Raw genomic sequence first — 23,537 nt, forward strand, 5'->3', positions numbered from 1 at the left:
TAACCGAACTAATGGCGATTATTCGTTAATATTAGTATCGAACAAAATTAAACGAGCAACAAAATGCCAGGATATTACATCAAAGGGAAACTTTGGCCAAACGCCAGGAAGAAATCTCGTTAATGGACCAGAGAATAGCTTCGTTGCAACAGAGGTTGCACAGGAAACGCACCTTAAATCAACAAATCGCCAGTCATATTCACGCGGCTACCTTAGCCAAACAAGCTCATCAAATTCATCCCCTTTCTACCAATAATAGCACTTCCAATTTAATTGATAATCAGGTATTTTCTCTCTCTTTTTACTTCTTTTTAATTTGCGATTGCCGTAGAGCGGAATTCTCGCTACAAAATGAGCCAAATTACGACCAAATCGGTCAAGAATTAAGAAAGTTACAACTCATACGAGTTGCCAAAGTTTTCGTTCTATTTGTGGTCCTAGTTTTAAGTTTTTCTACCATTTTGAAGCTTTGATTCATAGCATCATTAGACTCTAATTATTAAACTCTTAAATTTGAGCTATAAAAAGCTCTATCACGACCAAAGTGGTTCAAAATTTACTAAGATATCCGTTACCAACATCGAAATCATCAGTAGTTTTGCTTATTTTCGTTGTAACCATTTGTAACTCGCCAATGCTTTTAAATAACGATGAAAATTTCCGGCGAATTAGGGTAAAAATCCGGCAGCTTCTAGACTAATTCGACCCCTAAACACAAACATCGCCGCTGTGGAACCTTTAAAACGGGTTCCTCAAGAAAATGACACTTCAAACTTGGAAGAAACGAATGTCATATTAAAAGGAGAGGAGGAAGACGATCTATCCGAGTTTGCTCTCAATAAAAAGGATCCCAAGTATCAAACGCTACCTTATAATACCAAGTTTTCTGTTAAAAATAATCGGTACGAAAGCAAATTGACCGTTTAACCCCTTCTTACCCGAATAGTCTTTAAAACCTATATGCGTGTGTAATTGGTAATAAATATAGCGAGGGTCTTGGAGATGATACGGTGGACAAGTGCCAACCTTATTCGCAACTCGTAACGGAACCGGAAATCGCGCCAGCGGTGAAAACGAATGATGAACTTCATCATCAAGACAATCCGTCCTCTATTTCTACGTCTTTCCATCAGTTTTCACCTCAAAAACCTCAACAAACGCCTCAACCTCCACCACCTCCTCCTCCGTCTTCGAGTACTTACAACAGCTACGGCGGGACAACAAACTTTATCACTTCAACGACAACGACTTTTAGCAAAATACCATCTCCGCACGCGCACAATTTGAGTAATTTGGCGCCTAGACCGTTTGGCAGCTCTTATAGCGCCTCCATCATCGCCGCTTCTTCCAATAAGGGTCAATTACAACAAACGACAAACGTACAAGGTATCGTCGCTTCGAATCAAAACGGACCTAGTTCAACGTCGAATGCTCAACCTGTTCCTCCTACCAGTTCTATGGTAAGTTGATATTTTGTTCGGATGTTTCTTTTTGATATGACGCGTTTGGCAAAAGTGTAACTTGAGACCTCACAATTCTTGTTCTATAAGAGGTATACTGAAATACTTCGAGTATGTATAGCCCTATTTTTTCCCTTCCCAACTTGGGGTTACAAGACTTATAACTCTGGTTCTATAAGAGATACGGGGAACCTTTAGATTATATGTTGAAGGAAGCCCAACTTCTGCTGTTTCCAATAATACTAAATACTTGGGGTTGTAACAATCGGGGCTCAAACAAAATACTAATTAACTTTTAGGTAACGAGTCCTGTAATGGGAAAACATCCGGTTCTAAGTAGTTCTCAATCGTCGAACGGTGTCGTACCGCGATCTAAGCTTCCAACCGCAACAGGTATCCCTGTTCTTCCCGCTACCGCGCTAACATCTGCCTTGAAGAAACCTACGTCAATAAACCATGGTACTCAAGGAACTTCTTACAAAGACATACCACCTTACACGGCACCACCTCCTGGTACCATACGAACCAATAACAGTCCCGTAATGACAATATCTTCGTTGGACACTAGTCCAACAACGGGGAAACCAACGACTTTACCAATGTCCTCGACGAATCATAACGACAATTCGGATAGTTTGGATTCACCATCGGACTCGGCGTCTTCGGATAATTCGGGGGACAAATCAAAGCCCGCTTTACCGCCTAAACCATCAATACCAGTCAAGCCTGTACCACCACCAAGGCAAACTCACGTGTTAGGAGTGGCCAGCGCGTCAAATACCACTGGTGGTACCAAGAAATCTGACGTTGATTCCGCCTTGATGGTCCTCAAAGGAACTGGAAACAGAAGCAATACCAGAAACGGAAATGGATACAGGTAAATGCCATTATGTTACATTATTTATTTATTTATTTATTTGTTAGTTAAACTTTAATCGAAAAATTATTTAGTTTCGTTTAATTTCATATTTCTTTCTTTTAATTTTATTTATCAGCTATCGAAAAAGGTTACTTTATTATAGGTTGGTGAAGGGTTTATTAATTCAGATTGAAGTGGTTTTAATTAACTAACGAGTTATCGTGATTAACACTGCACATTAAAATGATTTTGATTAATATTAATTAATTAGTTTAAAGCGTAACCATCAATAACCAAAAGTTCATTACTAGAAGTATTATTATAAAACTAATAATAGTAATTTGGACGTGTTTGTTGTATTTTGAGCTTATAACAAATGAAGGTAGTTAAATATAATTTTTGGTGGGTATGTCAATGTCCAGGTACGTTATGAAACCGAGTCATAACTTCCCATCTCGTCTACCATTGGGTCCGGCATCCATGGATCAATACACTAAGGCAGTCAACCACGTTTATCGTCACGAAATTCAACAACAAAATAATAATAATAATAACAACAGCCAATCATCGTCCGATAACTTAGAAAATGACTCGGGTACCAACTCAAACTCGAGCGAAACTAACGACAGCGAGGGTAGTCGGAAAGTGATTGGTTCCAGTCAACCACTTCCCATTCAACCTCGACCGTTGACCATTAAGAAACCCTCGGGTTTGGACCCTCCGCGATTAAGATCGACTCTATCGGGAAGCGGTTTGTCCTCGCAAATTAAGAGACAAGGTGAAGTGACCAGTCCAACTGGTGGACAGTTATTGAGTCCGACTGGTTTGACCAATAGAAGGATTGATATGCCACCGGCCTTTTTGTTTCCGGAAAATCAAAATGGAGGCGGCGGCGGTGTTAGTAACGAGAGTAATAATCAAAATCAATTAACGAGTTTGGCCGAAAGATTAGTTGACACCGATGGTGATGTTAATGGGACGCAGTTACCATTGAGTCCCATTAGAAATAAAAGTGGAATTAAATTCATCAAGGAATCTTCTTCAACAAGTGGTAAGTTAAATTTAATTTTGTTTTCTCCTTACCATCGAAACTTGCTAAGGTTAAAGGGCTCCTTCGGACCCTTAGACACATGGCCCCGCGGATTTCCGAACCCCCCTACCTAGCCAGAGAGAGGGAGGGTACTGAGGAAGATCGTCTATGAAGAGGGGATGGAAATCCGCGGGGCCATGTGTCTAAGGGTCCGAAGGAGCCCTTTAATGGTGATTGTTAGTGTACTTAGCGCGTTGTCGGTTATGAGTGGCTTAGTGATCCATTGTAATATAGCCCCCCTCCCCCATTGGTGTTTTGGAGGTCTACGCAATAAAGCTAGATTATTGTTGTTAAAGTTGAAAACCATGTTAATCTAGGAGTAAGCGATTTGATTTCCAAAGAAGAACGAATTAACGGTAATCAGTTGTTAGAATCTGAACGCGTTTTGGAAGGGTTACATTCCAATTCGGAACAAGGAACAGAAGACGAGAATGATTCCGAACACAGGAAACATTTAAGTGGTACGTCGTAAAGATGACGTATCCTTAATTTGAACCCGCAGTTACATCGCGGAATATTTGTTATTGTTCTTTAGAAACTTCCCAAGATGACGTAGAAACGGACGAAAGTGGTCAAGTTTCCAGCGGTAAAAGCGCGCATTTGAGTGGAAGTAGCGCGGTTTTTCGCAGGGTTAAGAAAGGCAATCTCAAAACTAAGGGTTCCGCCAAGAATCCGAGACGAGTTAGTTTCGATCCTTTAGCGCTACTTTTAGACGCGTCTCTCGAAGGCGAACTGGAGTTGGTTAAGAAAACCGCCAAAGAAGTCCCTAACCCGAGCGCGGCGAACGACGAAGGAATTACCGCTTTACATAACGCGATTTGCGCCGGACATTTGGAAATTGTTAAATTTTTGGTCGAGTTTGGATGCGATGTCAATGCTCAAGATAGCGACGGATGGTAAGTCCCTTTGTCTTTGGTACGTGCTTTCGAGATTAAATCGAGTGTCTTAATTGTTTCATTTTCAATAGGACACCGTTGCATTGCGCCGCTTCCTGCAATAATTTACCAATGGTTAAATTTCTTGTCGAACACGGAGCTTGCATATTTGCGACGACTCTAAGTGATCACGAAACGGCCGCTGAAAAATGCGAAGAGGATGAAGAAGGATTTGATGGATGTTCTGAATATCTCTACAGTAAGTTAGTTACTCGAGCTTTGGTCGTGATGGTAATTCTGAATGTAGATTACGATGTTTTAAATTGTTCCAAAGGTGTTCAAGAAAAGTTAGGAATCCTTAATGGCGGCGCCGTTTTCGGTGTTTACGAATACGAAGCCCAAAATCCTGACGAATTAAGTTTTAAAGATGGCGAAATGCTAATAGTTCTTCGAAAAGGGGACGATTTGGAACGCGAATGGTGGTGGTCCAAATTACGAGATAGAGAAGGCTACATTCCACGAAATCTGCTTGGTGTAAGTTTATCATTATTTAATACTAAGCGTATTTAAATTTAAATTATTAAATTAACTTCGTATTTATAGCTGCATGCTCGCGTCTCGGCGAGGAGAGATCCATAGCTGAACATTAACTCGCTTCTTCCTCCCCCAAATTGTATAAAAAAAAAAAAAAAAACAAAGAAAATTTTTGTAAATGATTAGTTTTCTTTTGGTCTTCGTTCATTTGACATAAATTGGTCACAAAATTTAGGTTTACAATCGCCCCCCCCCTCCCTTGTCACAAAAAGATTGAAATATGTTAGGGAATGCGCCAAGCTAAGGCTTAATGAAAATAAAAAGAAAATGGCCGCTATTTTAAAACTTAAGCCTTGGCTTCGGTAATTCTTATGTTAAAGTTAAACCAAAAAAAAAAAATTGTATTATAGGCATGATAGACTTAAAAATGAGAGAACCCATGTGAATAGATCTTAATTATTAAATTTTTCATTACTTTTTAAAACTTTAAAATTTAAAAAAGACAAAAAAAGGTTTGGCGTATATTTTAAACGGGCCTTTTTTTTTTCTTTTCATAGCTGTACGTTTTAAGGTCTCTTTTTTTACCTATTGATAATTATATTATTAGTTTTAGCTTAAATTCTACACTTAATTACACCCTTAATTTTTAAGAAGGGGGAATTCAGTTGCCAAAACTTTCACTGCCCCGTGGCCTAAAACCGTCCATATTGTAAAATATTTTGAGAAAGGTGACGAACGAAGTGAAATAAAAAAAAAATTTATCTTATAATTTTCTAGCTACGAAAAGAAACTTGGAAAAATGGTAACTATTAAAAAACAAAAACAAAAACAAAGAAACAAAACTAGAAAGTGTGATATAAATATTACCGCAAGTGCCCATTTCTTTTTATTAGCCGATAAACGAAGAAATTATTTGTAAAAAAATTAAGATATATTTTGAAAGCGGTTAAAATAATGTTTAAAAACACAACAGTATTCCCATTTTTTTTTTCAAACAATTTTTCGTGGAAAAAGAACAGTAAATTTTGAAGTTAAAAACGTAGATACTGGTGCAAAAAAAGAATAAAATGGGTTATGCATTTTTTCATTTTTCTACTCATTGTGATTTTGAATTAATTTTGTTTTTCTAACTTGTAAATAACGAAATCGGTAAACAAACACGTGGCAAAACTAGTTTCGAATTTGAACACGTCAAGGGTGTGCCGTGACGTCAAATGACCTGCCTTCCTCTCAACCAATCGGAAGAGCCCTAGCCTTGGACATTGATTTTTTTCTCAGTACATCGCGTGGCTTCGTAGCAGCTGGATTGTCTTATCTTATCCGCGGTTTCGGTGGAAGTTTTAATGTTTATTTGAAACAAAAGGTGGTAAAAACCTTATTTTATATTTTAAGACATATCAATCATTCCATTGACAAAAACGTAAGTAGTTTTTTTTTTATAAATTATTCGTTGTGCATGATGTGTCTCTCTCGCGAATTAGGCCTAAATATTTTTGAATTGGTTCTAGATACGTAATTAGCATTTTTTAACGTTTTCGGTTAATTATCTATATGCTTAGTTTTGCGTTTTAAATTTTTATCGTAATTTAATTTTATGAAGTAGAACTCTAATCGGTTTGGGGAAGCCAACATCTAGCTGTAATGGGTTCTCGAATGTGATTGGCTTATTTCGACGCGCGAAGTCTATTTTTTATGAATCGTGAATTAGCCCTAAAGGTTTTTGAATTCGTTCCTCATACTTATTTATCCTTATTTAACGTTTTCGGTAAATTTTCTATATGCATACTTTTGCGTTTTAAATTTATATCGTAATTAAATTTTTGAAGTTTAACCCTAATCGGATTGGGGAAGCCAACATCTCGGTGTAATGGGTACTCGATCGTGATTGGCTTATTTTTACGCGCGAAATTTCGCAAATTCATTACGCACGTGCTTATCGTAAAATTACTCTTTAAAAACAGTTTTATAGATAATGGGGTCCAAACAAATACTTTTTACCCGAAAGATTGGGCAAGTTTTACGAAACAGTAGCCCAAAGAGTTTTTTATCGACTGCAAAGGGATGTTTATATCAAAGTAGTCGTAAATTACATATCGATAACTATGAGGAAAATGACAACCCCAGAATATTGATAACTGGTAATATATTATCTCCCCGCGTTTCGATATTTACGAGGAGGCCCTTACGCAATACCCCTGCATTTTACAGGAAGTTTAGGCCAATTGGGTACAGGGTTGGCGACGCTTTTTAGAAGCAAGTATGGAGTTGATAATGTTATCATGTCCGATATCATTAGACCACCCAGAGAAATATTTAAAAGTGGTTAGTAAAAACTTTATAGTTTTTTAAAAAGACTAATAGTTAATGCTGCGTGTGCTTTTTAATGTATTTTAATACGCTTCAGAGATGCTTTACTTAGTATAAGTATAATTTAAATTAATTTAAGCGCCGCCTTAATTACGCGAATTAATTCAATAATTAATATTTAAAGGTCCCTATATCTACGCTGACATTCTTGACTTTAAGAACCTCCAAGAAATTATCGTAAATCATCGTATAGATTGGCTAGTTCATTTTAGCGCGCTTTTAAGCGCTGTTGGTGAACAAAATGTTTCTTTAGCCATGAGAGTTAACATTGAAGGCATGCATAACGTTATGGAGTTGGCGAAACAATATCATTTGAGGTTGTTCGTTCCTAGCACTATCGGGGCCTTTGGACCCGATTCCCCGCGTAATCCAACCCCCGATTTTTGCGTTCAAAGACCCAGAACTATCTACGGTGTCTCTAAAGTACACGCGGAACTTCTGGGAGAGGTACAAATAATTATTTCAGAAATACGTCGAAACTTCTAATTTTCATCATTTTAAAGTATTATCATCACAAATTTGGTCTTGATTTCCGTTGCCTGCGATTTCCCGGTGTAATTTCTTCCAATACTCATCCCGGTGGCGGCACTACAGGTTTGCCATACTATCAAAGACAATTAACAGTGTCGGAACAACACCCTCGGGGGTCCCTAGGCACTGGGCGTTCGGGGGCCCACTGCGATATGACAGCCGAGAGGCTGACCATCGGGGCCCCTAGGCACGTACCTACAGTGCCTAGTAGGGAGTCCGGCACTGAAGGACATCCTTTTTAATCCTTCAAACAACCCGTACATTTATCAGATTACGCTGTTCAAATTTTTCACGACGCATTGCAATATGGAAAATTCCAATGTTATTTACGCCCCGATGCGCGTCTCCCTATGATGTACATTGATGATTGTCTACGATCCCTCAGTGAATTTATGGAAACCCCAAATCAACTTCTGAAACAAAGAACGTACAACGTAGCCGCTGTTAGCTTTACACCCGAGGAATTAGCGCAAGAAGTAACAAAACACGTCCCTGATTTCCAAATGGAGTATAAACCTGATTCAAGACAGAAAATAGGTGAGTTTTAAACGTTGATGTTGCAGTCTAGGAAAAGGTAAGGTAATCCCTTTGTTGCGGATTACAACTAAACCTATATTAAAAATAGCCGATAGTTGGCCTCAAGTCTTTGACGATTGCAATGCCAGGAAAGATTGGGGTTGGAAACACAAATTTGATACTGATAAATTATGTCAAGTAATGTTTGACGCTCTCAAACCGAAATATAAACGGAAAAAGGCCATGCAAGCCTCTGGTGTTTAAAATTAGGTGATTTTAAATTAATTGTTCGTTATATCTTGAAGAAAAGTTTAATTTCCCCATATTGAAACATTCCCTAAAAGAATCTGTTATACTATTATACTCGTATTCTAGAATCTCACGTTCGAAAACAGAATAGCTTTATACACTATGTTACTTTTTATTTTTAGTTAGCTTAATATTATCAAGATTACTTTTTATTTATATTCTAGTTTAAATTTTTTACGTTTAGGCTATATTTTTAAAGTTGTTTTAAAATTTTTAAAAAACATTCCACATTGTTTTACAAGGTAAGATTTATTCGAAATTTGTTACATGTTATAAATGGGTGTAGGAAATATACGAAAATAATATTAAATTTACAAAACATTAAAATTGATAACAACCCGTTTTTCCTCCCTAAAATGTCATATCGCCAACGTCAAAATCATCATTTAAGAACATTTCTGTATCGACACTATCATCTTTTATTGGCTCGGAATCCGATGGTAGTGGTTCCACCTTAACCTGTCCAGGTCCCGTCTGAAAACTTGTGGTTTTTGGGACTTTATTTCGATGTTTCGACTCCACGAATGTTCCATTCTTTATCTTTTGACTTTCTTCGTAATATTCCACGGGATGGTTGATAGCGGCGTCTAAAGTTGTGTTGTTATGAGCCGCTTCAAAGTATCGAGTGCAGGCAATTTGATAATGACCACCACTTGCTAAATCCACGATCTAAGGATTGCGTAACGCGCGTTAATGAATGTTCAAGATGGAACAAAAATTTAATTCGCGATCATTTTTTACTTCTTTAATGGAGTTTTGTCCCAAATTCATGGATTTTAATCTCATGGTTAAGTTTGATTTGTCCATGTGTTTGAAAGGACAACCGTGAGATTCTCCAGCCGCTGGTGAATTTCCAGTGATGATTTTAACGCAACTATAAGAACTGTAGTTCTTGCGGTTGCCTTCTTTCCCATAATTGTGACGTATATTGTAGGAGTAACGTTTGTCAAACTAAAAATGTGATCAAAATTTTAATCTGAATCTGGTAAACTGCAGGTAGTCTTATTAGAGGTGTGCGGGTAGTGAAATTTCAATTTCGAATTGGGTAATCAAAAATATTGTTCTCGGGTATCGGGCGGGTACCCGAATTTTTGTCAGCCGAAAAAATGGTTACCCAGGGTAACAGTCGGGTATTGAAAGATACAACGAATCGTTATAGAGTAGTGTCGGTAGAGAGGGGAGTAGACTGTTAATCCCTCCCTCTAGGCGCGCTTTTGTAAGAGGGGATACTGTACGCGCCTGGTAGGGGGGATGACACTGAGCTAGAGCTAGATGTCAGTTCTACGTATGCAAACGTCATACCCTTCTATCTCTTAGCTAAGTGTCATCCCCCCTACCAGTCGCGTACAGTATCCCCTCTTACAAAAGCGCGCCTAGAGGGAGGGATAAACAGTTTACTCCCCCCCTCTACCGACACTACTCTATGGTATGACGTTTGCATAGTAGAACTGACATTACTCTATAGGGGTTATTTTTTATGCTCTCCGTTTCAGCTTAATATAGTACACTATTTATACCGAGAGGCTAATCACTGTCTGAAACCCTGTACACTGATTACATATTACGTGTAATCATTTTAGCGCTGTTAAGGGCAGGGCTATTAAAGATTGCGCGTAATCACTTTAATACAGTCAAAAGTAACAGCTGTTTACACCGATTACACTTAAGTGACCGCCTCCTCTGGTCTTTCTCAATTTCTTTCCCTTCTCTATCTTTTGGTTCCCCTTTCTCGAATACTGTCAATGGGATGATCTAAGCGTGTCGCGCTGACATTTCGTCATTCTTAAAATTTCAGTCTTTCTAAGGTCCCCCCTTTCACCTCCGATTCCTACCCAAGAGTAACCACTGACAAACCGGTTTCAACTTGACAGGGATAATGGGGGGAGGCGTATTTTTACTACCCCAGTAGGGTTTTTGGGGCGTCGCCCGTAACCCCCGCACACCCTCCTTCATTGTAGGTTTTCTTACATCGTCTACTCCAATTTTCTTAGCGAATTCGCTTCGCCAGAATCTAAGGGCATCTTCTAGTTTTAATCCAATTGCTTTGAGGAAAAGACCATATTGCATTCTTCCACCGTGTCTTAAGTGATGATTGGATCTTAATGATTCGTGTAAAGTTCGCATGCATAACGGGAATGATGTCTTGGAGAGCTGGAAATCAAAATGATTTAAATTGAATTAACTCCTCTTAAATTTAACATTTTTCTTTCTAGCAATTTTACAGTGTCAATCATTTCAGGGACAATCTCTCCCGTTTTAGATTGCTCAAATTTATTGTAATCTTTTCCCAAATAAGCTTCGTTTATGTTAGCTAGAATCCCTAGAAGTCGCCCGTCTTCTTCCATTTGGGGGATAGCTTTAGCGGTTAGGGCTAGTTCTCTGGATAGAGTCTGACGAAATCCATTTACAATAACCGAAGCTAATTGATTGTCAGTGACATACGCGTAACCACGCTCCAAATAAACCGATCCATTTTGAACCAAGTCCAGAACTTCCGTAAATTTTACCTATTATTAAGAATTCAGTTTTAACAACAGTTTTAACTTTGAATAGAGTGCTGTCAGTTGTGACGTCAGATCCAAGGTTAAACGTCACGAGTCTGCCTTTAGCAATGGGCGGCCATGACAGTTACCGTTTTTTCTTTATGGGAAAACAGCATGGGTGACGTCACACCGGCGCTTCTGGCAGCACTCTATAAACAACTTTGGTTATTGAAAATATAGTTTAAACAAACTTTGTAGACACGGGCAAGTTTTCTCAATTTAATTTTATCCTCGGAAGATTTCTCTAGCATTTCCATGAGACGTTCAACCTCTTCCGGTTCAATCTTGGAAAATATAGGCAAAATTAGGCGTATTTCAAGTTAATTGGGGCGAAAATTAAATTATTTACAGGTGTGTAGGTTATAGCATGATGTTCCAAAACCGTATCTAATTGGAAGCTATTTTCAATTATTTTTATTCGAAGTAACTCACATTCTTGGTTAATAAACCAATTTCTCAATTCACTCCTGCAAAAATTTGGTTTAATTTAATTGTAATTAAAAAAAATGTTTTTGGGGGGGGGGGGGGAGATTCTTACGTTCGACAGTAAGCCAAACGTAGGACAAAATGAGATATGTGATCCCTGCGTCTCTCTTCATAAAGTTTTTCAGGTGAATTGGAGAGATTCTAAATGTAAACAATATTAGTGTAATTTTAATGAAAAGTTTAGAGGTCAAAAATCTTACAGAACGAATGAAGAATGTCAAGTTTAGTCGAGTTAGTTCTTTATTTAGGGCTTCCATGTAAACTTTGTGGTTGAATCTGTAGTTTTTTAAGTTCACAAACTCGATTGTTTTTAGAACTTTGAGACGTTCAATTGCAAACTCTTCAAATTCGTCCAATCTTATGATTTCCATGGGAGGCAGCTGGTAAAATTGGAGGCAATATGGGTATTTACTTTCGAGTTCATCATTTGTTAAGGATAGGGTTTTATTTTGAAGGTTCGCTCTTGTTCTGGCCTTCCTTTTAAACTCCATTATATAGCAAAAGTACTTGTTTTCAACGATTTAGAATAAAATAATCAGGTTCGTGAAAGAACTCGAACAAGGGCAAGACTAAAGTACAGAAAAAATAGAATGTGCCTAAGGTTGCCTAAGGTCGGAAATCACTAAAATCCCAGTCGGGCGAAACGGCGGTAGAGGAAACTTCATCCTAAACGTTATTTTTCACCAAGGGGACCGATGGGGAGTAAAATACATTTAATTATAATTAAAAATGATTAACATTTTACGAATTTAAGCTTTTCTATCATTCAAAACATCTAATTCTTTAAAAAATAACGATTTACTTTGACGGCGTTAGGACCACTTAACTCCGCCCACAATTCTGTACTTTAGTCAGCTTAGGCCCCTTTATGTTTCTTAATTATCCCGGCCTAATTCATTTAATTATTTCAATTAAAACCAATGTTATGAATTAAAAAACACCCCCTTTCACCCACTGTAACTTTACACTTTATTTCCTTAAGTAATCCTTATTAAAACCACCCCAAACCACCCTTAGGCACCCGCTGAGTAGGATATATTTTGTCAACCAATAATGAAACCGGATATTTCTGGCGGGTGATTCGAAAAATTCTGTACTTTAGTCAGTCGATCAATTTCGAGTTTATTTCCGAAAGTCGAGCAAATTAAATAAAACAATCGATTTAGAACGACTAATTATCATGGAAAAAGGCTTATTCAACATCTTTTATGATTATTCCATGCTAATTTAAAATTTTCGCCCCCTTAGGCACCCTAAAAAAGGCCATCTTTACACTTTAAACGCTTAAATTTTAATTATCAAGGTCTTCTTACACAATATAGCTTACAAATATAATTATAATTAAACAAATTAATGTGGTAAACCTTCATTTCTACCCTTTGGAAACCTCAAAAAAACGAAATCCAAATATTCATCTTTAATTGATACGATAAAGGCTCGAAAGATGCCGGTAGTGCATGCGAGAAAGATATCTTCAACTTAACTCCTCCCACAATTCTGTACTTTAGTCAGCTTAGGCCCCTTTATGTTTCTTAATTAATTCGGGCTAATTCATTTAATTATTTCAATATAAACGAGTGGTATAAATTAAAAAAACACCCCTTTTCATCCCCTTCAAATTTCCACTTAATTTTCTCAACTAATTCTTATTAATACGACCCCAAACTACTCTTAGGCACCCGCTGAGTATGATATATTTTGTCAACCAATAATCAAACCGGATATATCTGGCGGGTGATTCGAAAAATTCTGTACTTTAGTCAGTCGATCAATTTCGAGTTTTTTCGCGGAAATCGAGCAAATTAATCAAAACAATCGATTTAGAACGACTAATTATCATGGAAAAAGGCTTATTCAACATCTTTTATAATTATTCCATCCAAATTTAAAATTTTCGCCCCCTTAGGCACCCTAAAAAAGACCATTTTTACAATTTAAACGCTTAAATTTTAATTATGAAAGTCTTCTAACACAATAATAATTACAAATATAATTGTAATTAAACTAATTAATGTGGTAAACCTTCATTTGAACCCTTTGGAAACCTCAAAACAACGAAATCCAAATATGATATATATTCATCTTTAATTGATACCATAAAGGCTCGAAAGATGCCGGTAGTGCATGCGAGAAATATATCTTCAACTTAACTCCGCCCACAATTCTGTACTTTAGTCAGCTTAGGCCACTTTACGTTTCTTAATTATCCCGGCCTAATTCGTTTCATTATTTGAATATAAAGAAGTAGTAATAATTAAACAAAACACCTTCTTTCACCCCCTGTAATTTACCACTTTATTCTCTCAAGTAATCCTAATTAAATCTATCCCAAACCACCCTTAGGCACCCGCTGAGTAGGATATATTTTGTCAACCAATAATGAAACCGGATATTTCTGGCGGGTGATTCGAAAAATTCTGTACTTTAGTCTGTCGAGAAAATTCGAGTTTATTCCCGAAAGTCGAGCAAATTAATTAAAACAAACGATTTAGAACGAGTAATTATCAAGGAAATAGGCTTATTCAACATCTTTTATAGTTATTTAACGCCAATTTAAAATTTTCGCCCCCTTAGGCACCCTAAAAAAGGCCATTATTACAATTTAAACGCTTAAATTTAACACAATATAGATTACAAATATAATTGTAATTAAACTAATTAATGAGGTAAACTTTCATTTCTACCCTTTGGTAACCTCAAAACAACCGAAACCAAATATGAAAAATATTCGACTTTTTTATCGCTTTAAAAAATACAATAAGCTAGTCTTCAAATATCATATCAATCACGATACTAATCTTCATTAAAACTAGTTAATTATTTTCATCCCCTTAATTAATGGCGTTACGAAAAAGACTCTACAGGTGTCGGGAGTGAACTTAACTCCGCCCACAATTCTGTACTTTAGTCAGCTTAGGCCACTTTACGTTTCTTAATTATTTCGGCCTAATTCGTTTCATTATTCCAATATAAACAAGTGGTATAAATTAAAAGAACACCCCCATTTCACCCCTTGTAACAACTTACTGCAGCACAGGGGATATAATGAGTAAAGGTCAGGAAAACAAAATATAAAAACAAGGGCTTTAAACTATAAAATCAAAAGTAGAAGTTGAGTTGGGGTGAAATCTGAATCATCCACTGTCGCTTTTAGCAAATCAATAACCTTTCAAACGGGTATAAAAAAACTAAAGGGGCATTGACAGAAACGAAAAAGGGACTGTGAGACGATATAACGGTTACATCCCTCTTCACTAAGATAAAAAATATATAGGTATAAATAATTTAGTTTAATATCTATATCAAAAGTTGCATTATTTTGATGGATACTTGAAACCGAAACCCAATTAAACTCTTAGGGAGCAATTAGCAACATACAATTTCTGAGAAAATATGAGAAAGACCATCCATAAGGTTGTGCAAGAGCTATAGATTTTACTATTCTAGTGGACTTTAATGCACGAACTTATCTCTTTCCCAATAATGACTGACATGGCAAGTTAATATGTTTGGGCATCGGCGTGTGTCACGCAGTGGTTTTACTTTATCATAGCGAAGAGCGAACTAGTCAATCTATGAACATAAAATAATTGAAAAAGAATGAACTACAAAATTATTTAAAACAAAAACTGTAGCGACAAAATTAAAAATAAACTATATAGCTAGTTGGAAGTAGAAAAATATAAACCAAATAGTTGCATCTGTAAAATAAATAATAAAATCTCTACAATCAGAGTGGTTCTGCGTCGGCGACGGACTTCTTGGGGCCTCCGGCTGGATGTTATACACGAAAGGAAAATTTCACCTCACCACAATTCTCTCCCATTCACTCTCCCTTCAATGACGAACGAAAAATTTTATACTGCCAAATGCGGTACTCTTTCACGACAACGACGCCCCGCCCACCCCCACCGACAACAACAAAGTAGACCCACATCGTAGATGTTCATCATACGATGTGGCTGAAAAGAAGTAAGAAGAAAGGTGCGCGACTTTATGGCGCGAGAACACAAGACATTGGCAGTGGTCGAAGGGTTTAAGGAGATGATCGGTGGGACTGATAAGGAAATTAATAGAGGAATAAACTCGAATATGCTCGACTGCCTAAAGTACAGAATTTTTCGAATCACTCGCCAGAAATATCCGGTTTGATTATTGGTTGACAAAATATATCATGCTCAGCTTGTGCCTAAGGGTAGTTTGGGGTGTATTAATAAGGATTACTTGAGATAATAAAGTGGAAAGTTAGAGGGGGTGAAAGGGGGTGTTTTTTTAATTTATACCACTTGTTTATATTGATTAAATGAATTAGCCCGAAATAATTAAGAAACGTAAAGTGGCCTAAGCTGACTAAAGTACAGAATTGTGGGCGGAGTTAAGTTCACTCCCGACACCTGTAGAGTCTTTTTCGTAACGCCATTAATTAAGGGGATGAAAATAATTAACTAGTTTTAATGAAGATTAGTATCGTGATTGATATGATATTTGAAGACTATAGCTTATTGTATTTTTTCAACCAATTAAAAAGTCGAATATTTCCCGATATTTCCATATTTGGTTTCGGTTGTTTTGAGGTTACCAAAGGGTAGAAATAAAGGGTTATCTTATTAATTAGTTTAATTACAATTATATTCGTAATCTATATTGTGTTAGGAGACCTTGATAATTAAAAGTTAAGCGTTTAAATTGTAATAATGGCCTTTTTTAGGGTGCCTAAGGGGGCGAAAATTTTAAATTGGCGTTAAATAACTATAAAAGATGTTGAATAAGCCTATTTCCTTGATAATTACTCGTTCTAAATCGTTTGTTTTAATTAATTTGCTCGACTTTCGGGAATAAACTCGAATTTTCTCGACAGACTAAAGTACAGAATTTTTCGAATCACCCGCCAGAAATATCCGGTTTCATTATTGGTTGACAAAATATATCCTACTCAGCGGGTGCCTAAGGGTGGTTTGGGATAGATTTAATTAGGATTACTTGAGAGAATAAAGTGGTAAATTACAGGGGGTGAAAGAAGGTGTTTTGTTTAATTATTACTACTTCTTTATATTCAAATAATGAAACGAATTAGGCCGGGATAATTAAGAAACGTAAAGTGGCCTAAGCTGACTAAAGTACAGAATTGTGGGCGGAGTTAAGTTGAAGATATATTTCTCGCATGCACTACCGGCATCTTTCGAGCCTTTATGGTATCAATTAAAGATGAATATATATCATATTTGGATTTCGTTGTTTTGAGGTTTCCAAAGGGTTCAAATGAAGGTTTACCACATTAATTAGTTTAATTACAATTATATTTGTAATTATTATTGTGTTAGAAGACTTTCATAATTAAAATTTAAGCGTTTAAATTGTAAAAATGGTCTTTTTTAGGGTGCCTAAGGGGGCGAAAATTTTAAATTAGCATGGAATAATCATAAAAGATGTTGAATAAGCCTTTTTCCATGATAATTAGTCGTTCTAAATCGATTGTTTTATTTAATTTGCTCGACTTTCGGAAATAAACTCGAAATTGATCGACTGACTAAAGTACAGAATTTTTCGAATCACCCGCCAGAAATATCCGGTTTCATTATTGGTTGACAAAATATATCCTACTCAGCGGGTGCCTAAGGGTGGTTTGGGGTGGTTTTAATAAGGATTACTTAAGGAAATAAAGTGTAAAGTTACAGTGGGTGAAAGGGGGTGTTTTTTAATTCATAACATTGGTTTTAATTGAAATAATTAAATGAATTAGGCCGGGATAATTAAGAAACATAAAGGGGCCTAAGCTGACTAAAGTACAGAATTGTGGGCGGAGTTAAGTGGTCCTAACGCCGTCAAAGTAAATCGTTATTTTTTAAAGAATTAGATGTTTTGAATGATAGAAAAGCTTAAATTCGTAAAATGTTAATCATTTTTAATTATAATTAAATGTATTTTACTCCCCATCGGTCCCCTTGGTGAAAAATAACGTTTAGGATGAAGTTTCCTCTACCGCCGTTTCGCCCGACTGGGATTTTAGTGATTTCCGACCTTAGGCAACCTTAGGCACATTCTATTTTTTCTGTACTTTAGTCTTGCCCCTCGAACAACAATGAACCGTTCGTCAACCATGTGCTTTTTTTTCCCGCCAAAATATCAACAGCTGATACGCCTCACCAGGGATAGATAGACTTTTTTAAGACGGAATTCCCAACGGTTAATATTTACTTCAGTCCGACTCATAGACGAGTACATAGCCCCTTCCTTCAACACGTAACCAAAAAATTAAATTTTCTTATTGGCTCACTAAAACTACGTATTGGTGACGTTGCTGACAAGGAGGGCCAATAATACGTAATTCCTGTTTACATCTGTCGCTATGACTACGACCCCTCTTGCGTTGTACCAGAGCCCACTCGATCCGCGCTCCCGGACGCTGCGCTGCTCGCGCTATATAGCGCGAGCAGCTTACGTCGTGATGCGCGTGATCGAGTGGGCTATGGTTGTACAGAAAAGCATCTTTACAGGGGTTCAAAATGAAGCTGTCTAAAAGCAAGGGCACGGAAATTATTCGGGAATTGTTTTTAATAGCAATTAAGAGGTAGGGAATTTATTGCCGGTGTTTTGGATTTGGAGTACATCTGTAAAGGGTGAAAAGTGTTCGCTAATTCTTTCTAAAGCCAATCATGTCTACTATCCTCATAATTTTGTAAGCGAATTTGATGAAGTTAACCAAGGCTTAGTGAATGGCCAGGAGTTTTGTGAGCTTAGTGTTTTGTTAAAACCTGTTCGTGTTGTAATATCTATGAAGGCTTTTAAAGCATCACTACAACTTCATCAAAGAGAAATAAATCGTATTTCAAAATGTGTTTTGATTTCAAGCCCTATGTCTTGTGTTACTTCCATTTTTAAACAATGTTCTTTCAAAAATTACAATCGGAGCCCAATCCATTCCAACTTGGCAGACGACGTTTATTTGACCCGGATATACATACAACGCCATAATGAAAATAAGACCCGCCTCTTCTTTCATACCCCCCCCGTCACGGGTAAGGGGGTCGTGGACTAGGACGCGCACCCGAATAACCCTGTTACCCATTCCGTCTTAAAAAAGTCTATCTATCCCTGGCCTCACCCAATAAAAATTCGAGAAAGTTGAAGACGAAAGCACATGCGCAATTGGGTAAAAAAACAATTGTCAAAAAATAAAAATAATCTCCGACATTTTTGGGGCTGTTGTCTTGTTGTGAGCGTGTACTCACTTCTGTTATTTCTCAAAATAAAAAGGTGATTAATTTTTAATTGTGAGAATATTTAATTGGATGTTGTTTAGTGTATGATATAAGTCCAAATAATTACTAACTAATATAAGTGAAAAAATAAGTGAGCGGTACTAAGCCTTGGCTCTTTGTTTTACAATCCAAAACAAAAGCACGTGATCTGTGCAATGACGTATTGACGTTGCAAAATTAATTAACTTTAGTTAATGATAATTATAAAAATCAACCCTAAAAATATAGTAAATTATTTTCAGTAAACTATGGCACAGTTTAGTTTGCCTGACACAGTGGCTCTCGCTGGCTGGGTGCCATTTTCAATAGTTCTCTTGGTGAGTAAGGAATAGGACCACAATTCAATATTGCCGGTGACACAATTTGATATAAAACTTCGCTGTTTTAGCTGGCAATAGTTTTCTCCTTTCTATACATCAGACATTTTCGTAATCAGAGAGAAAGTGAATGGATCACCACCCTGACAGCAGTATTAGCTTTCAGTGTAACTTTAGTTACATCCTTACTTTTGCCAGTCGATGTCTTCCTTGTTTCCTACATGAAAGACTCTAATGGCACCTATAAAGATTGGGCTGACAACTCTACATTTCGTGAAACTGTTGAGACGTCTGTCCTCTATGCTTACTATTGTATGTCATAGAAAATAGTCCAAATTTAAGGCAGCCCAGATTTTAACACAATTTCTTTAGCCCTATACAGTATTGTCATATTTTTCCTCTTTTTCTTACTTCCGTTAATCTACTTCTTTTATGAAGAAACTGACGATGATACCCCTTCACGGGATAGACACGTAATTAAAAATCATTAGTAATAACCTCTACAAGTCTTTAATTGTTTAAAAAAAATCTTTAAACAGAGACTTTGCAATGCTTTGAAGTACACTATAGTGTTTTTATTAATTGCAACTGCGTTACTTCTGATTGGGTAGGACTTAAGACATCCTCTTAGAGCAGTTTTTTTTAACATTTATGTAATTTTAGAGCTTTTGCTCTCCCTTCAAACGAGTCTATGCCAGCTAATGCAACTGATTGGGAGAGAATCTTGTTTCAATTTGAAGAATTAGCCCAAAATCGCGGGGATAATGCCCTTACCTTTGTCCTGAACATTTTAACATTAATAGGAACCATAACTATGGTTTTCTACACTGTAACTATTTATTTCCCATCATTGAAGGTGCAAATAATAAGGTTTCTAAAACATTTAGGGGGCTGGATTATCTATTTGGCCTATTGAGATGATAAAAGGTAAAAGGAGTGCGTCTGCTGAGTATGAGGATGTGAAAGATGAAGGTACCGGACATAGAAGCCAAATTGAAGCCATTAGGAGCAAATATCGCGACAATAATAAAAAAATGACCAGAAGAGACGCCAACCGTTTGGCAGAACTAGAGGAAGAGCAACGTTTAATTGAGAGAAGAGAGAGTCATTTGGAAAGAGCTAAAGAAAGTTGGCTTCATCGTTGTCGACCACTTTATCGTCCATTGCAAATTGTTGCTGGGATTCTTGGGTTTGGTTTTGGGTTACTTTTATGGGCTTCTCTGCTTCTGAGTAACATTGACAAGGCTATTAACTCGTCAGGATACAAAATGGGTTACGCTTTACCCAAATCAACACTCCCAAACCCAATGGATTTTGTTCTCGTTCAATCCCAAAAAGTTTTCCCACTCGATTACATTTTGTTTGTTAGTTTAGTTTGTTTTTTGGTTGTTTGCACCATTTCTGGGATTCAACAGATTGGAATATGGTTCTTATTTTTGAGGGTAATTAATTAACTAATTAATTAATTTATAATTAAGGGAATTAAAAAGATAAAGCCATACTTTTTAGATGTACAAGATTCGTTCGCACAAAACCAGACCTCAAGCTTTGATCATGTTGTGCGCTTCATTGATGTAGGAAATCCCTAAAAATATTAATCGCAATTAACAGTTTAAATCAATTAATTTGATGATTAACTATAATAAGGTATACTGCTCTGGCCCTGAATGTACTTGTGTACAATACTTCTCCACAGTACACAACTTATGGAAGTCAAGTGTATCATGTAAGGAAAGAAATCACCGATAAGACTTCCATCCATCATTTGTGTTTTAAAACTACTTAATTATTTTAGCCCAATGACACCGCCACTCTTGCACCTTGCGACATTCATTCCTTGGATGGTATTAATTAATTCTTATAATTAATTGATTTTTAATGAGCTACGCGATTAATGAGGGTTTAATTAGTGTATTATTCAACAGATGATTGTGTCATGACACGAGCCAGTACTTTGCTCGTTAGATTCTTTTATAATGCTTGGATCTTTGGAGCCGTTTATTATTGGGCTTCCTGGGTCTTTATTGGCGTTTCAGCTATTGCATTCTTCGTTGTCATAATTCGAAAACGTCAATCGTACATAGAGGGAGCAATTGACAGAGATGATTTGGATGATAGTGATGATGACTTAATCAGGGCTTAAACTAGATTTGGAGATATTTTAATATCTTAATTGAAATCTCTCTAACTCTTTTCTCGATATCTTTACTTAAATTGTAAATAGAATCTAATCTATACCTCCTTAAAACTAAACTTACAAATTATGATTCATTTAAGAACAAAGAATAGAGTGCTGTCAGTTGTGACGTCAGATCCAAGGTTAAACGTCACGAGTCTGTCTTTAGCAATGGGCGGCCATGACAGTTACCGTTTTTTTTCTTTATGGGAAAACAAACAGCATGGGTGACGTCACACCGGCGCTTCTGACAGCACTCTATAAGCTTAGAAACTATTAAGAGTATTTTTATTTAGCTACCTGCCTTGGATTGATTTAATTTTAAATCGTTTTTAATCATCAAATGTGTATTGTAATGTCTTGAAATATAGATTAGGCTTAGGAGTAGGTGAAGTACAGAATCAGACAAACCCTGATTGTGAATTCAAATAATTAAGTCTTTATTCAAAGAAATAAATATGCTCGATCTAGTCCCAAATTTTTGGTTTTTTGGCCTATTTTTTTTAAATTTTGTCAAAGGTAACGGGTCCGTATAATCCTTCCCTAAAATCTCTTATAAACTGACAAGCGGCATTGTGAGTATTTGGCCTCATTATTTTTCCCGTTCCGTCTAACATGGTAACTATCTGAAATTTATTTAAATTAACCGCAAATTGAATTAAGGCTTGGTCAATATCATCTGTTGGCTCTGTTAAGCCCATTCTTTTGACATATTCGAAATTTTCTCGCTTATTCAGCCAATATAACAAATAATCGGCCATAAAAACTTGACCAATTTGATCGTCTTTGAAAGTTCCGCATAATGCTAATTGTAAACCCATTTCAATATTTTTTATATTGGGCTGTAAAACTCCCGGAGTGTCATAAATGTATATTTTAGGGTCGTTTGATATTTTAATTTTTTCTTGGACGGCGCGTGTTACTCCGGCTAATGAACCAACAGTAGTAGCTTTTTTTAAATTAGTATTATAATGTCTTATTTTGTTAATTAGGGTTGATTTTCCGACATTTGGAATTCCGATAACCATGATTCCATAGTCTTTACATTCGCTACGGTTATATCTTTCGGAATTTTTTATTAATTCGGTGATTATAGGGACTAGTTTTCGTATTCCCGGGTCTTTATCATTCCGACAATTAACTAGGATAGTTTCATTGGGATTTCTGGCTGTGGGACCGTATTTAGACGGCTTAGGTGAACACATTTCGTTTAAAAGTTCAATTATTTTAGGATCATCCGATTTCTTATTGGCGTAAATTGATAGGTCGGTTTTATTTAGAACTAAAACATGCGGTTTTATCGCTGTTAATAGTTGAAAAAACTGAGGATTTCTGCCGTTGAATGGTATTCTCGCGTCATGAACTTCCACAATGCAATCGACGGATTTTAACTTTTGTTGCATTTGACGCATACCTTTATTCATATGTCCGGGATACCAATTTATATCCTTTTTAAAAGGAACTGTAAATTTTTCGCGAAATTTTCCCACAATTTTTAAATTATTGGCCATTTTTACTTAAGCCTAATCACAAATATGGGCATGGGCCAAGGCTTAGTATGTTTACAAAAAAATGGTTTTTACAAAAGATCCAAGATGGCGCGGCTTGGCGCCATAAAGTTATTTTGGCACGAATTTAAATGGGCTTAATAAGTGTGTGATTAAATACTTTAATTGATAATTTCGTGTATAACTTTTACTAATAGGCACAAATTGCTAATGAAATATTTCGTTAAAATTATGCACACTTATAATCTACTTATAACATTCACCAATGGACCTTTTTTTCACTAAGCCTAATTAACCCGCAAGCAAGGGGATTAGGTTGCATGGGGGTTTTCAAATCTCCATGGGCTCTAAACAATATTTTTAGGCCTAGGCCTAATTTAAAAACATTTAGACAATTATGATTGGAGATATCACGTTTTTATTAATAGAAAAGAAACTTCTACAACTATAGAAAAGAAATATGCTTTTTTTTCGGTTGTTGCTTTATTATTATTCCATAAGTTTATAAGATATGTTCCATACATATCTTATAAACTTATGTTATTCTTTACTCGCGACATTAGTATTAAAATAAAAGCAATTTCTGTTTCATAACCGTTACTTATCAAGAAATATTTACAAGATTATAACGATTTGAGATTAATATCAACTTTATAAAGATTATCGAGTACTTAAGTCTTGTTAGTGGGGAAAATAAGTAATCCCGT

General features: G+C 36.4%; 5 protein-coding genes across 6 annotated transcripts in view; 3 read left to right on the forward strand and 2 right to left on the reverse strand.

Annotated features, from left to right (window-relative positions):
- ASPP (Ankyrin-repeat, SH3-domain, and Proline-rich-region containing Protein) overlaps positions 1-5,911 on the forward strand; it is a 75,647-nt gene extending 69,736 nt beyond the window's left edge. Inside the window, exons 8-17 of the mRNA XM_089840022.1 lie at positions 36-284; positions 673-902; positions 989-1,460; positions 1,760-2,337; positions 2,742-3,370; positions 3,727-3,870; positions 3,945-4,305; positions 4,377-4,543; positions 4,619-4,818; positions 4,888-5,911. Coding sequence (XP_089696148.1) covers positions 36-284; positions 673-902; positions 989-1,460; positions 1,760-2,337; positions 2,742-3,370; positions 3,727-3,870; positions 3,945-4,305; positions 4,377-4,543; positions 4,619-4,818; positions 4,888-4,923 — 3,066 coding nt within the window. The 3' untranslated portion in view covers positions 4,924-5,911. The remainder of the gene's footprint in view (positions 1-35; positions 285-672; positions 903-988; positions 1,461-1,759; positions 2,338-2,741; positions 3,371-3,726; positions 3,871-3,944; positions 4,306-4,376; positions 4,544-4,618; positions 4,819-4,887) is intronic.
- Positions 5,912-6,070: 159 nt separating this feature from the next.
- On the forward strand, positions 6,071-8,878 carry Tdh (L-threonine dehydrogenase). 2 transcript variants are annotated; one of them, XM_089839418.1, is made up of 7 exons: positions 6,071-6,238; positions 6,780-6,956; positions 7,027-7,140; positions 7,310-7,632; positions 7,689-7,779; positions 7,987-8,253; positions 8,342-8,878. In XM_089839418.1, exons 2-7 carry the CDS (start codon positions 6,791-6,793, stop codon positions 8,494-8,496), a joined length of 1,116 nt encoding a protein of 371 aa, XP_089695544.1. In that variant the 5' UTR covers positions 6,071-6,238; positions 6,780-6,790; the 3' UTR covers positions 8,497-8,878. The 2 variants fall into 2 exon arrangements, with proteins under 2 accessions (XP_089695544.1, XP_089695545.1); XM_089839419.1 differs by having other exon boundaries at positions 7,027-7,137.
- On the reverse strand, positions 8,772-12,125 carry LOC149673729 (DNA primase large subunit-like). Its single transcript, XM_089839417.1, has 8 exons — positions 11,771-12,125; positions 11,623-11,711; positions 11,434-11,551; positions 11,276-11,368; positions 10,764-11,048; positions 10,510-10,692; positions 9,283-9,492; positions 8,772-9,210 (listed from the first exon to the last, which is right to left on the reverse strand). The coding sequence occupies exons 1-8, from the start codon at positions 12,059-12,061 to the stop codon at positions 8,893-8,895; spliced, it is 1,587 nt and encodes a 528-aa protein (XP_089695543.1). The 5' UTR covers positions 12,062-12,125; the 3' UTR covers positions 8,772-8,892.
- A 6,546-nt stretch (positions 12,126-18,671) lies between these two features.
- LOC149673730 (putative lysosomal cobalamin transporter) lies at positions 18,672-21,800 on the forward strand. The gene is made up of 11 exons (XM_089839432.1): positions 18,672-18,824; positions 19,072-19,146; positions 19,218-19,458; positions 19,519-19,619; positions 19,686-19,753; positions 19,810-19,975; positions 20,034-20,588; positions 20,656-20,720; positions 20,794-20,872; positions 20,942-20,990; positions 21,072-21,800. The coding sequence occupies exons 2-11, from the start codon at positions 19,078-19,080 to the stop codon at positions 21,287-21,289; spliced, it is 1,611 nt and encodes a 536-aa protein (XP_089695558.1). The 5' UTR covers positions 18,672-18,824; positions 19,072-19,077; the 3' UTR covers positions 21,290-21,800.
- LOC149673731 (mitochondrial GTPase 1) lies at positions 21,739-23,138 on the reverse strand. Its single transcript, XM_089839435.1, has one exon. It carries the CDS (start codon positions 22,831-22,833, stop codon positions 21,826-21,828), a length of 1,008 nt encoding a protein of 335 aa, XP_089695561.1. The 5' UTR covers positions 22,834-23,138; the 3' UTR covers positions 21,739-21,825.
- Positions 23,139-23,537: the final 399 nt, after the last annotated feature.

This window comes from Phalangium opilio, unplaced genomic scaffold, assembly GCF_054372755.1.
Source record: "Phalangium opilio isolate 3A_F unplaced genomic scaffold, DU_Popi_V2 ptg000048l_1, whole genome shotgun sequence".
Lineage (NCBI taxonomy): Eukaryota > Metazoa > Arthropoda > Arachnida > Opiliones > Phalangiidae > Phalangium > Phalangium opilio.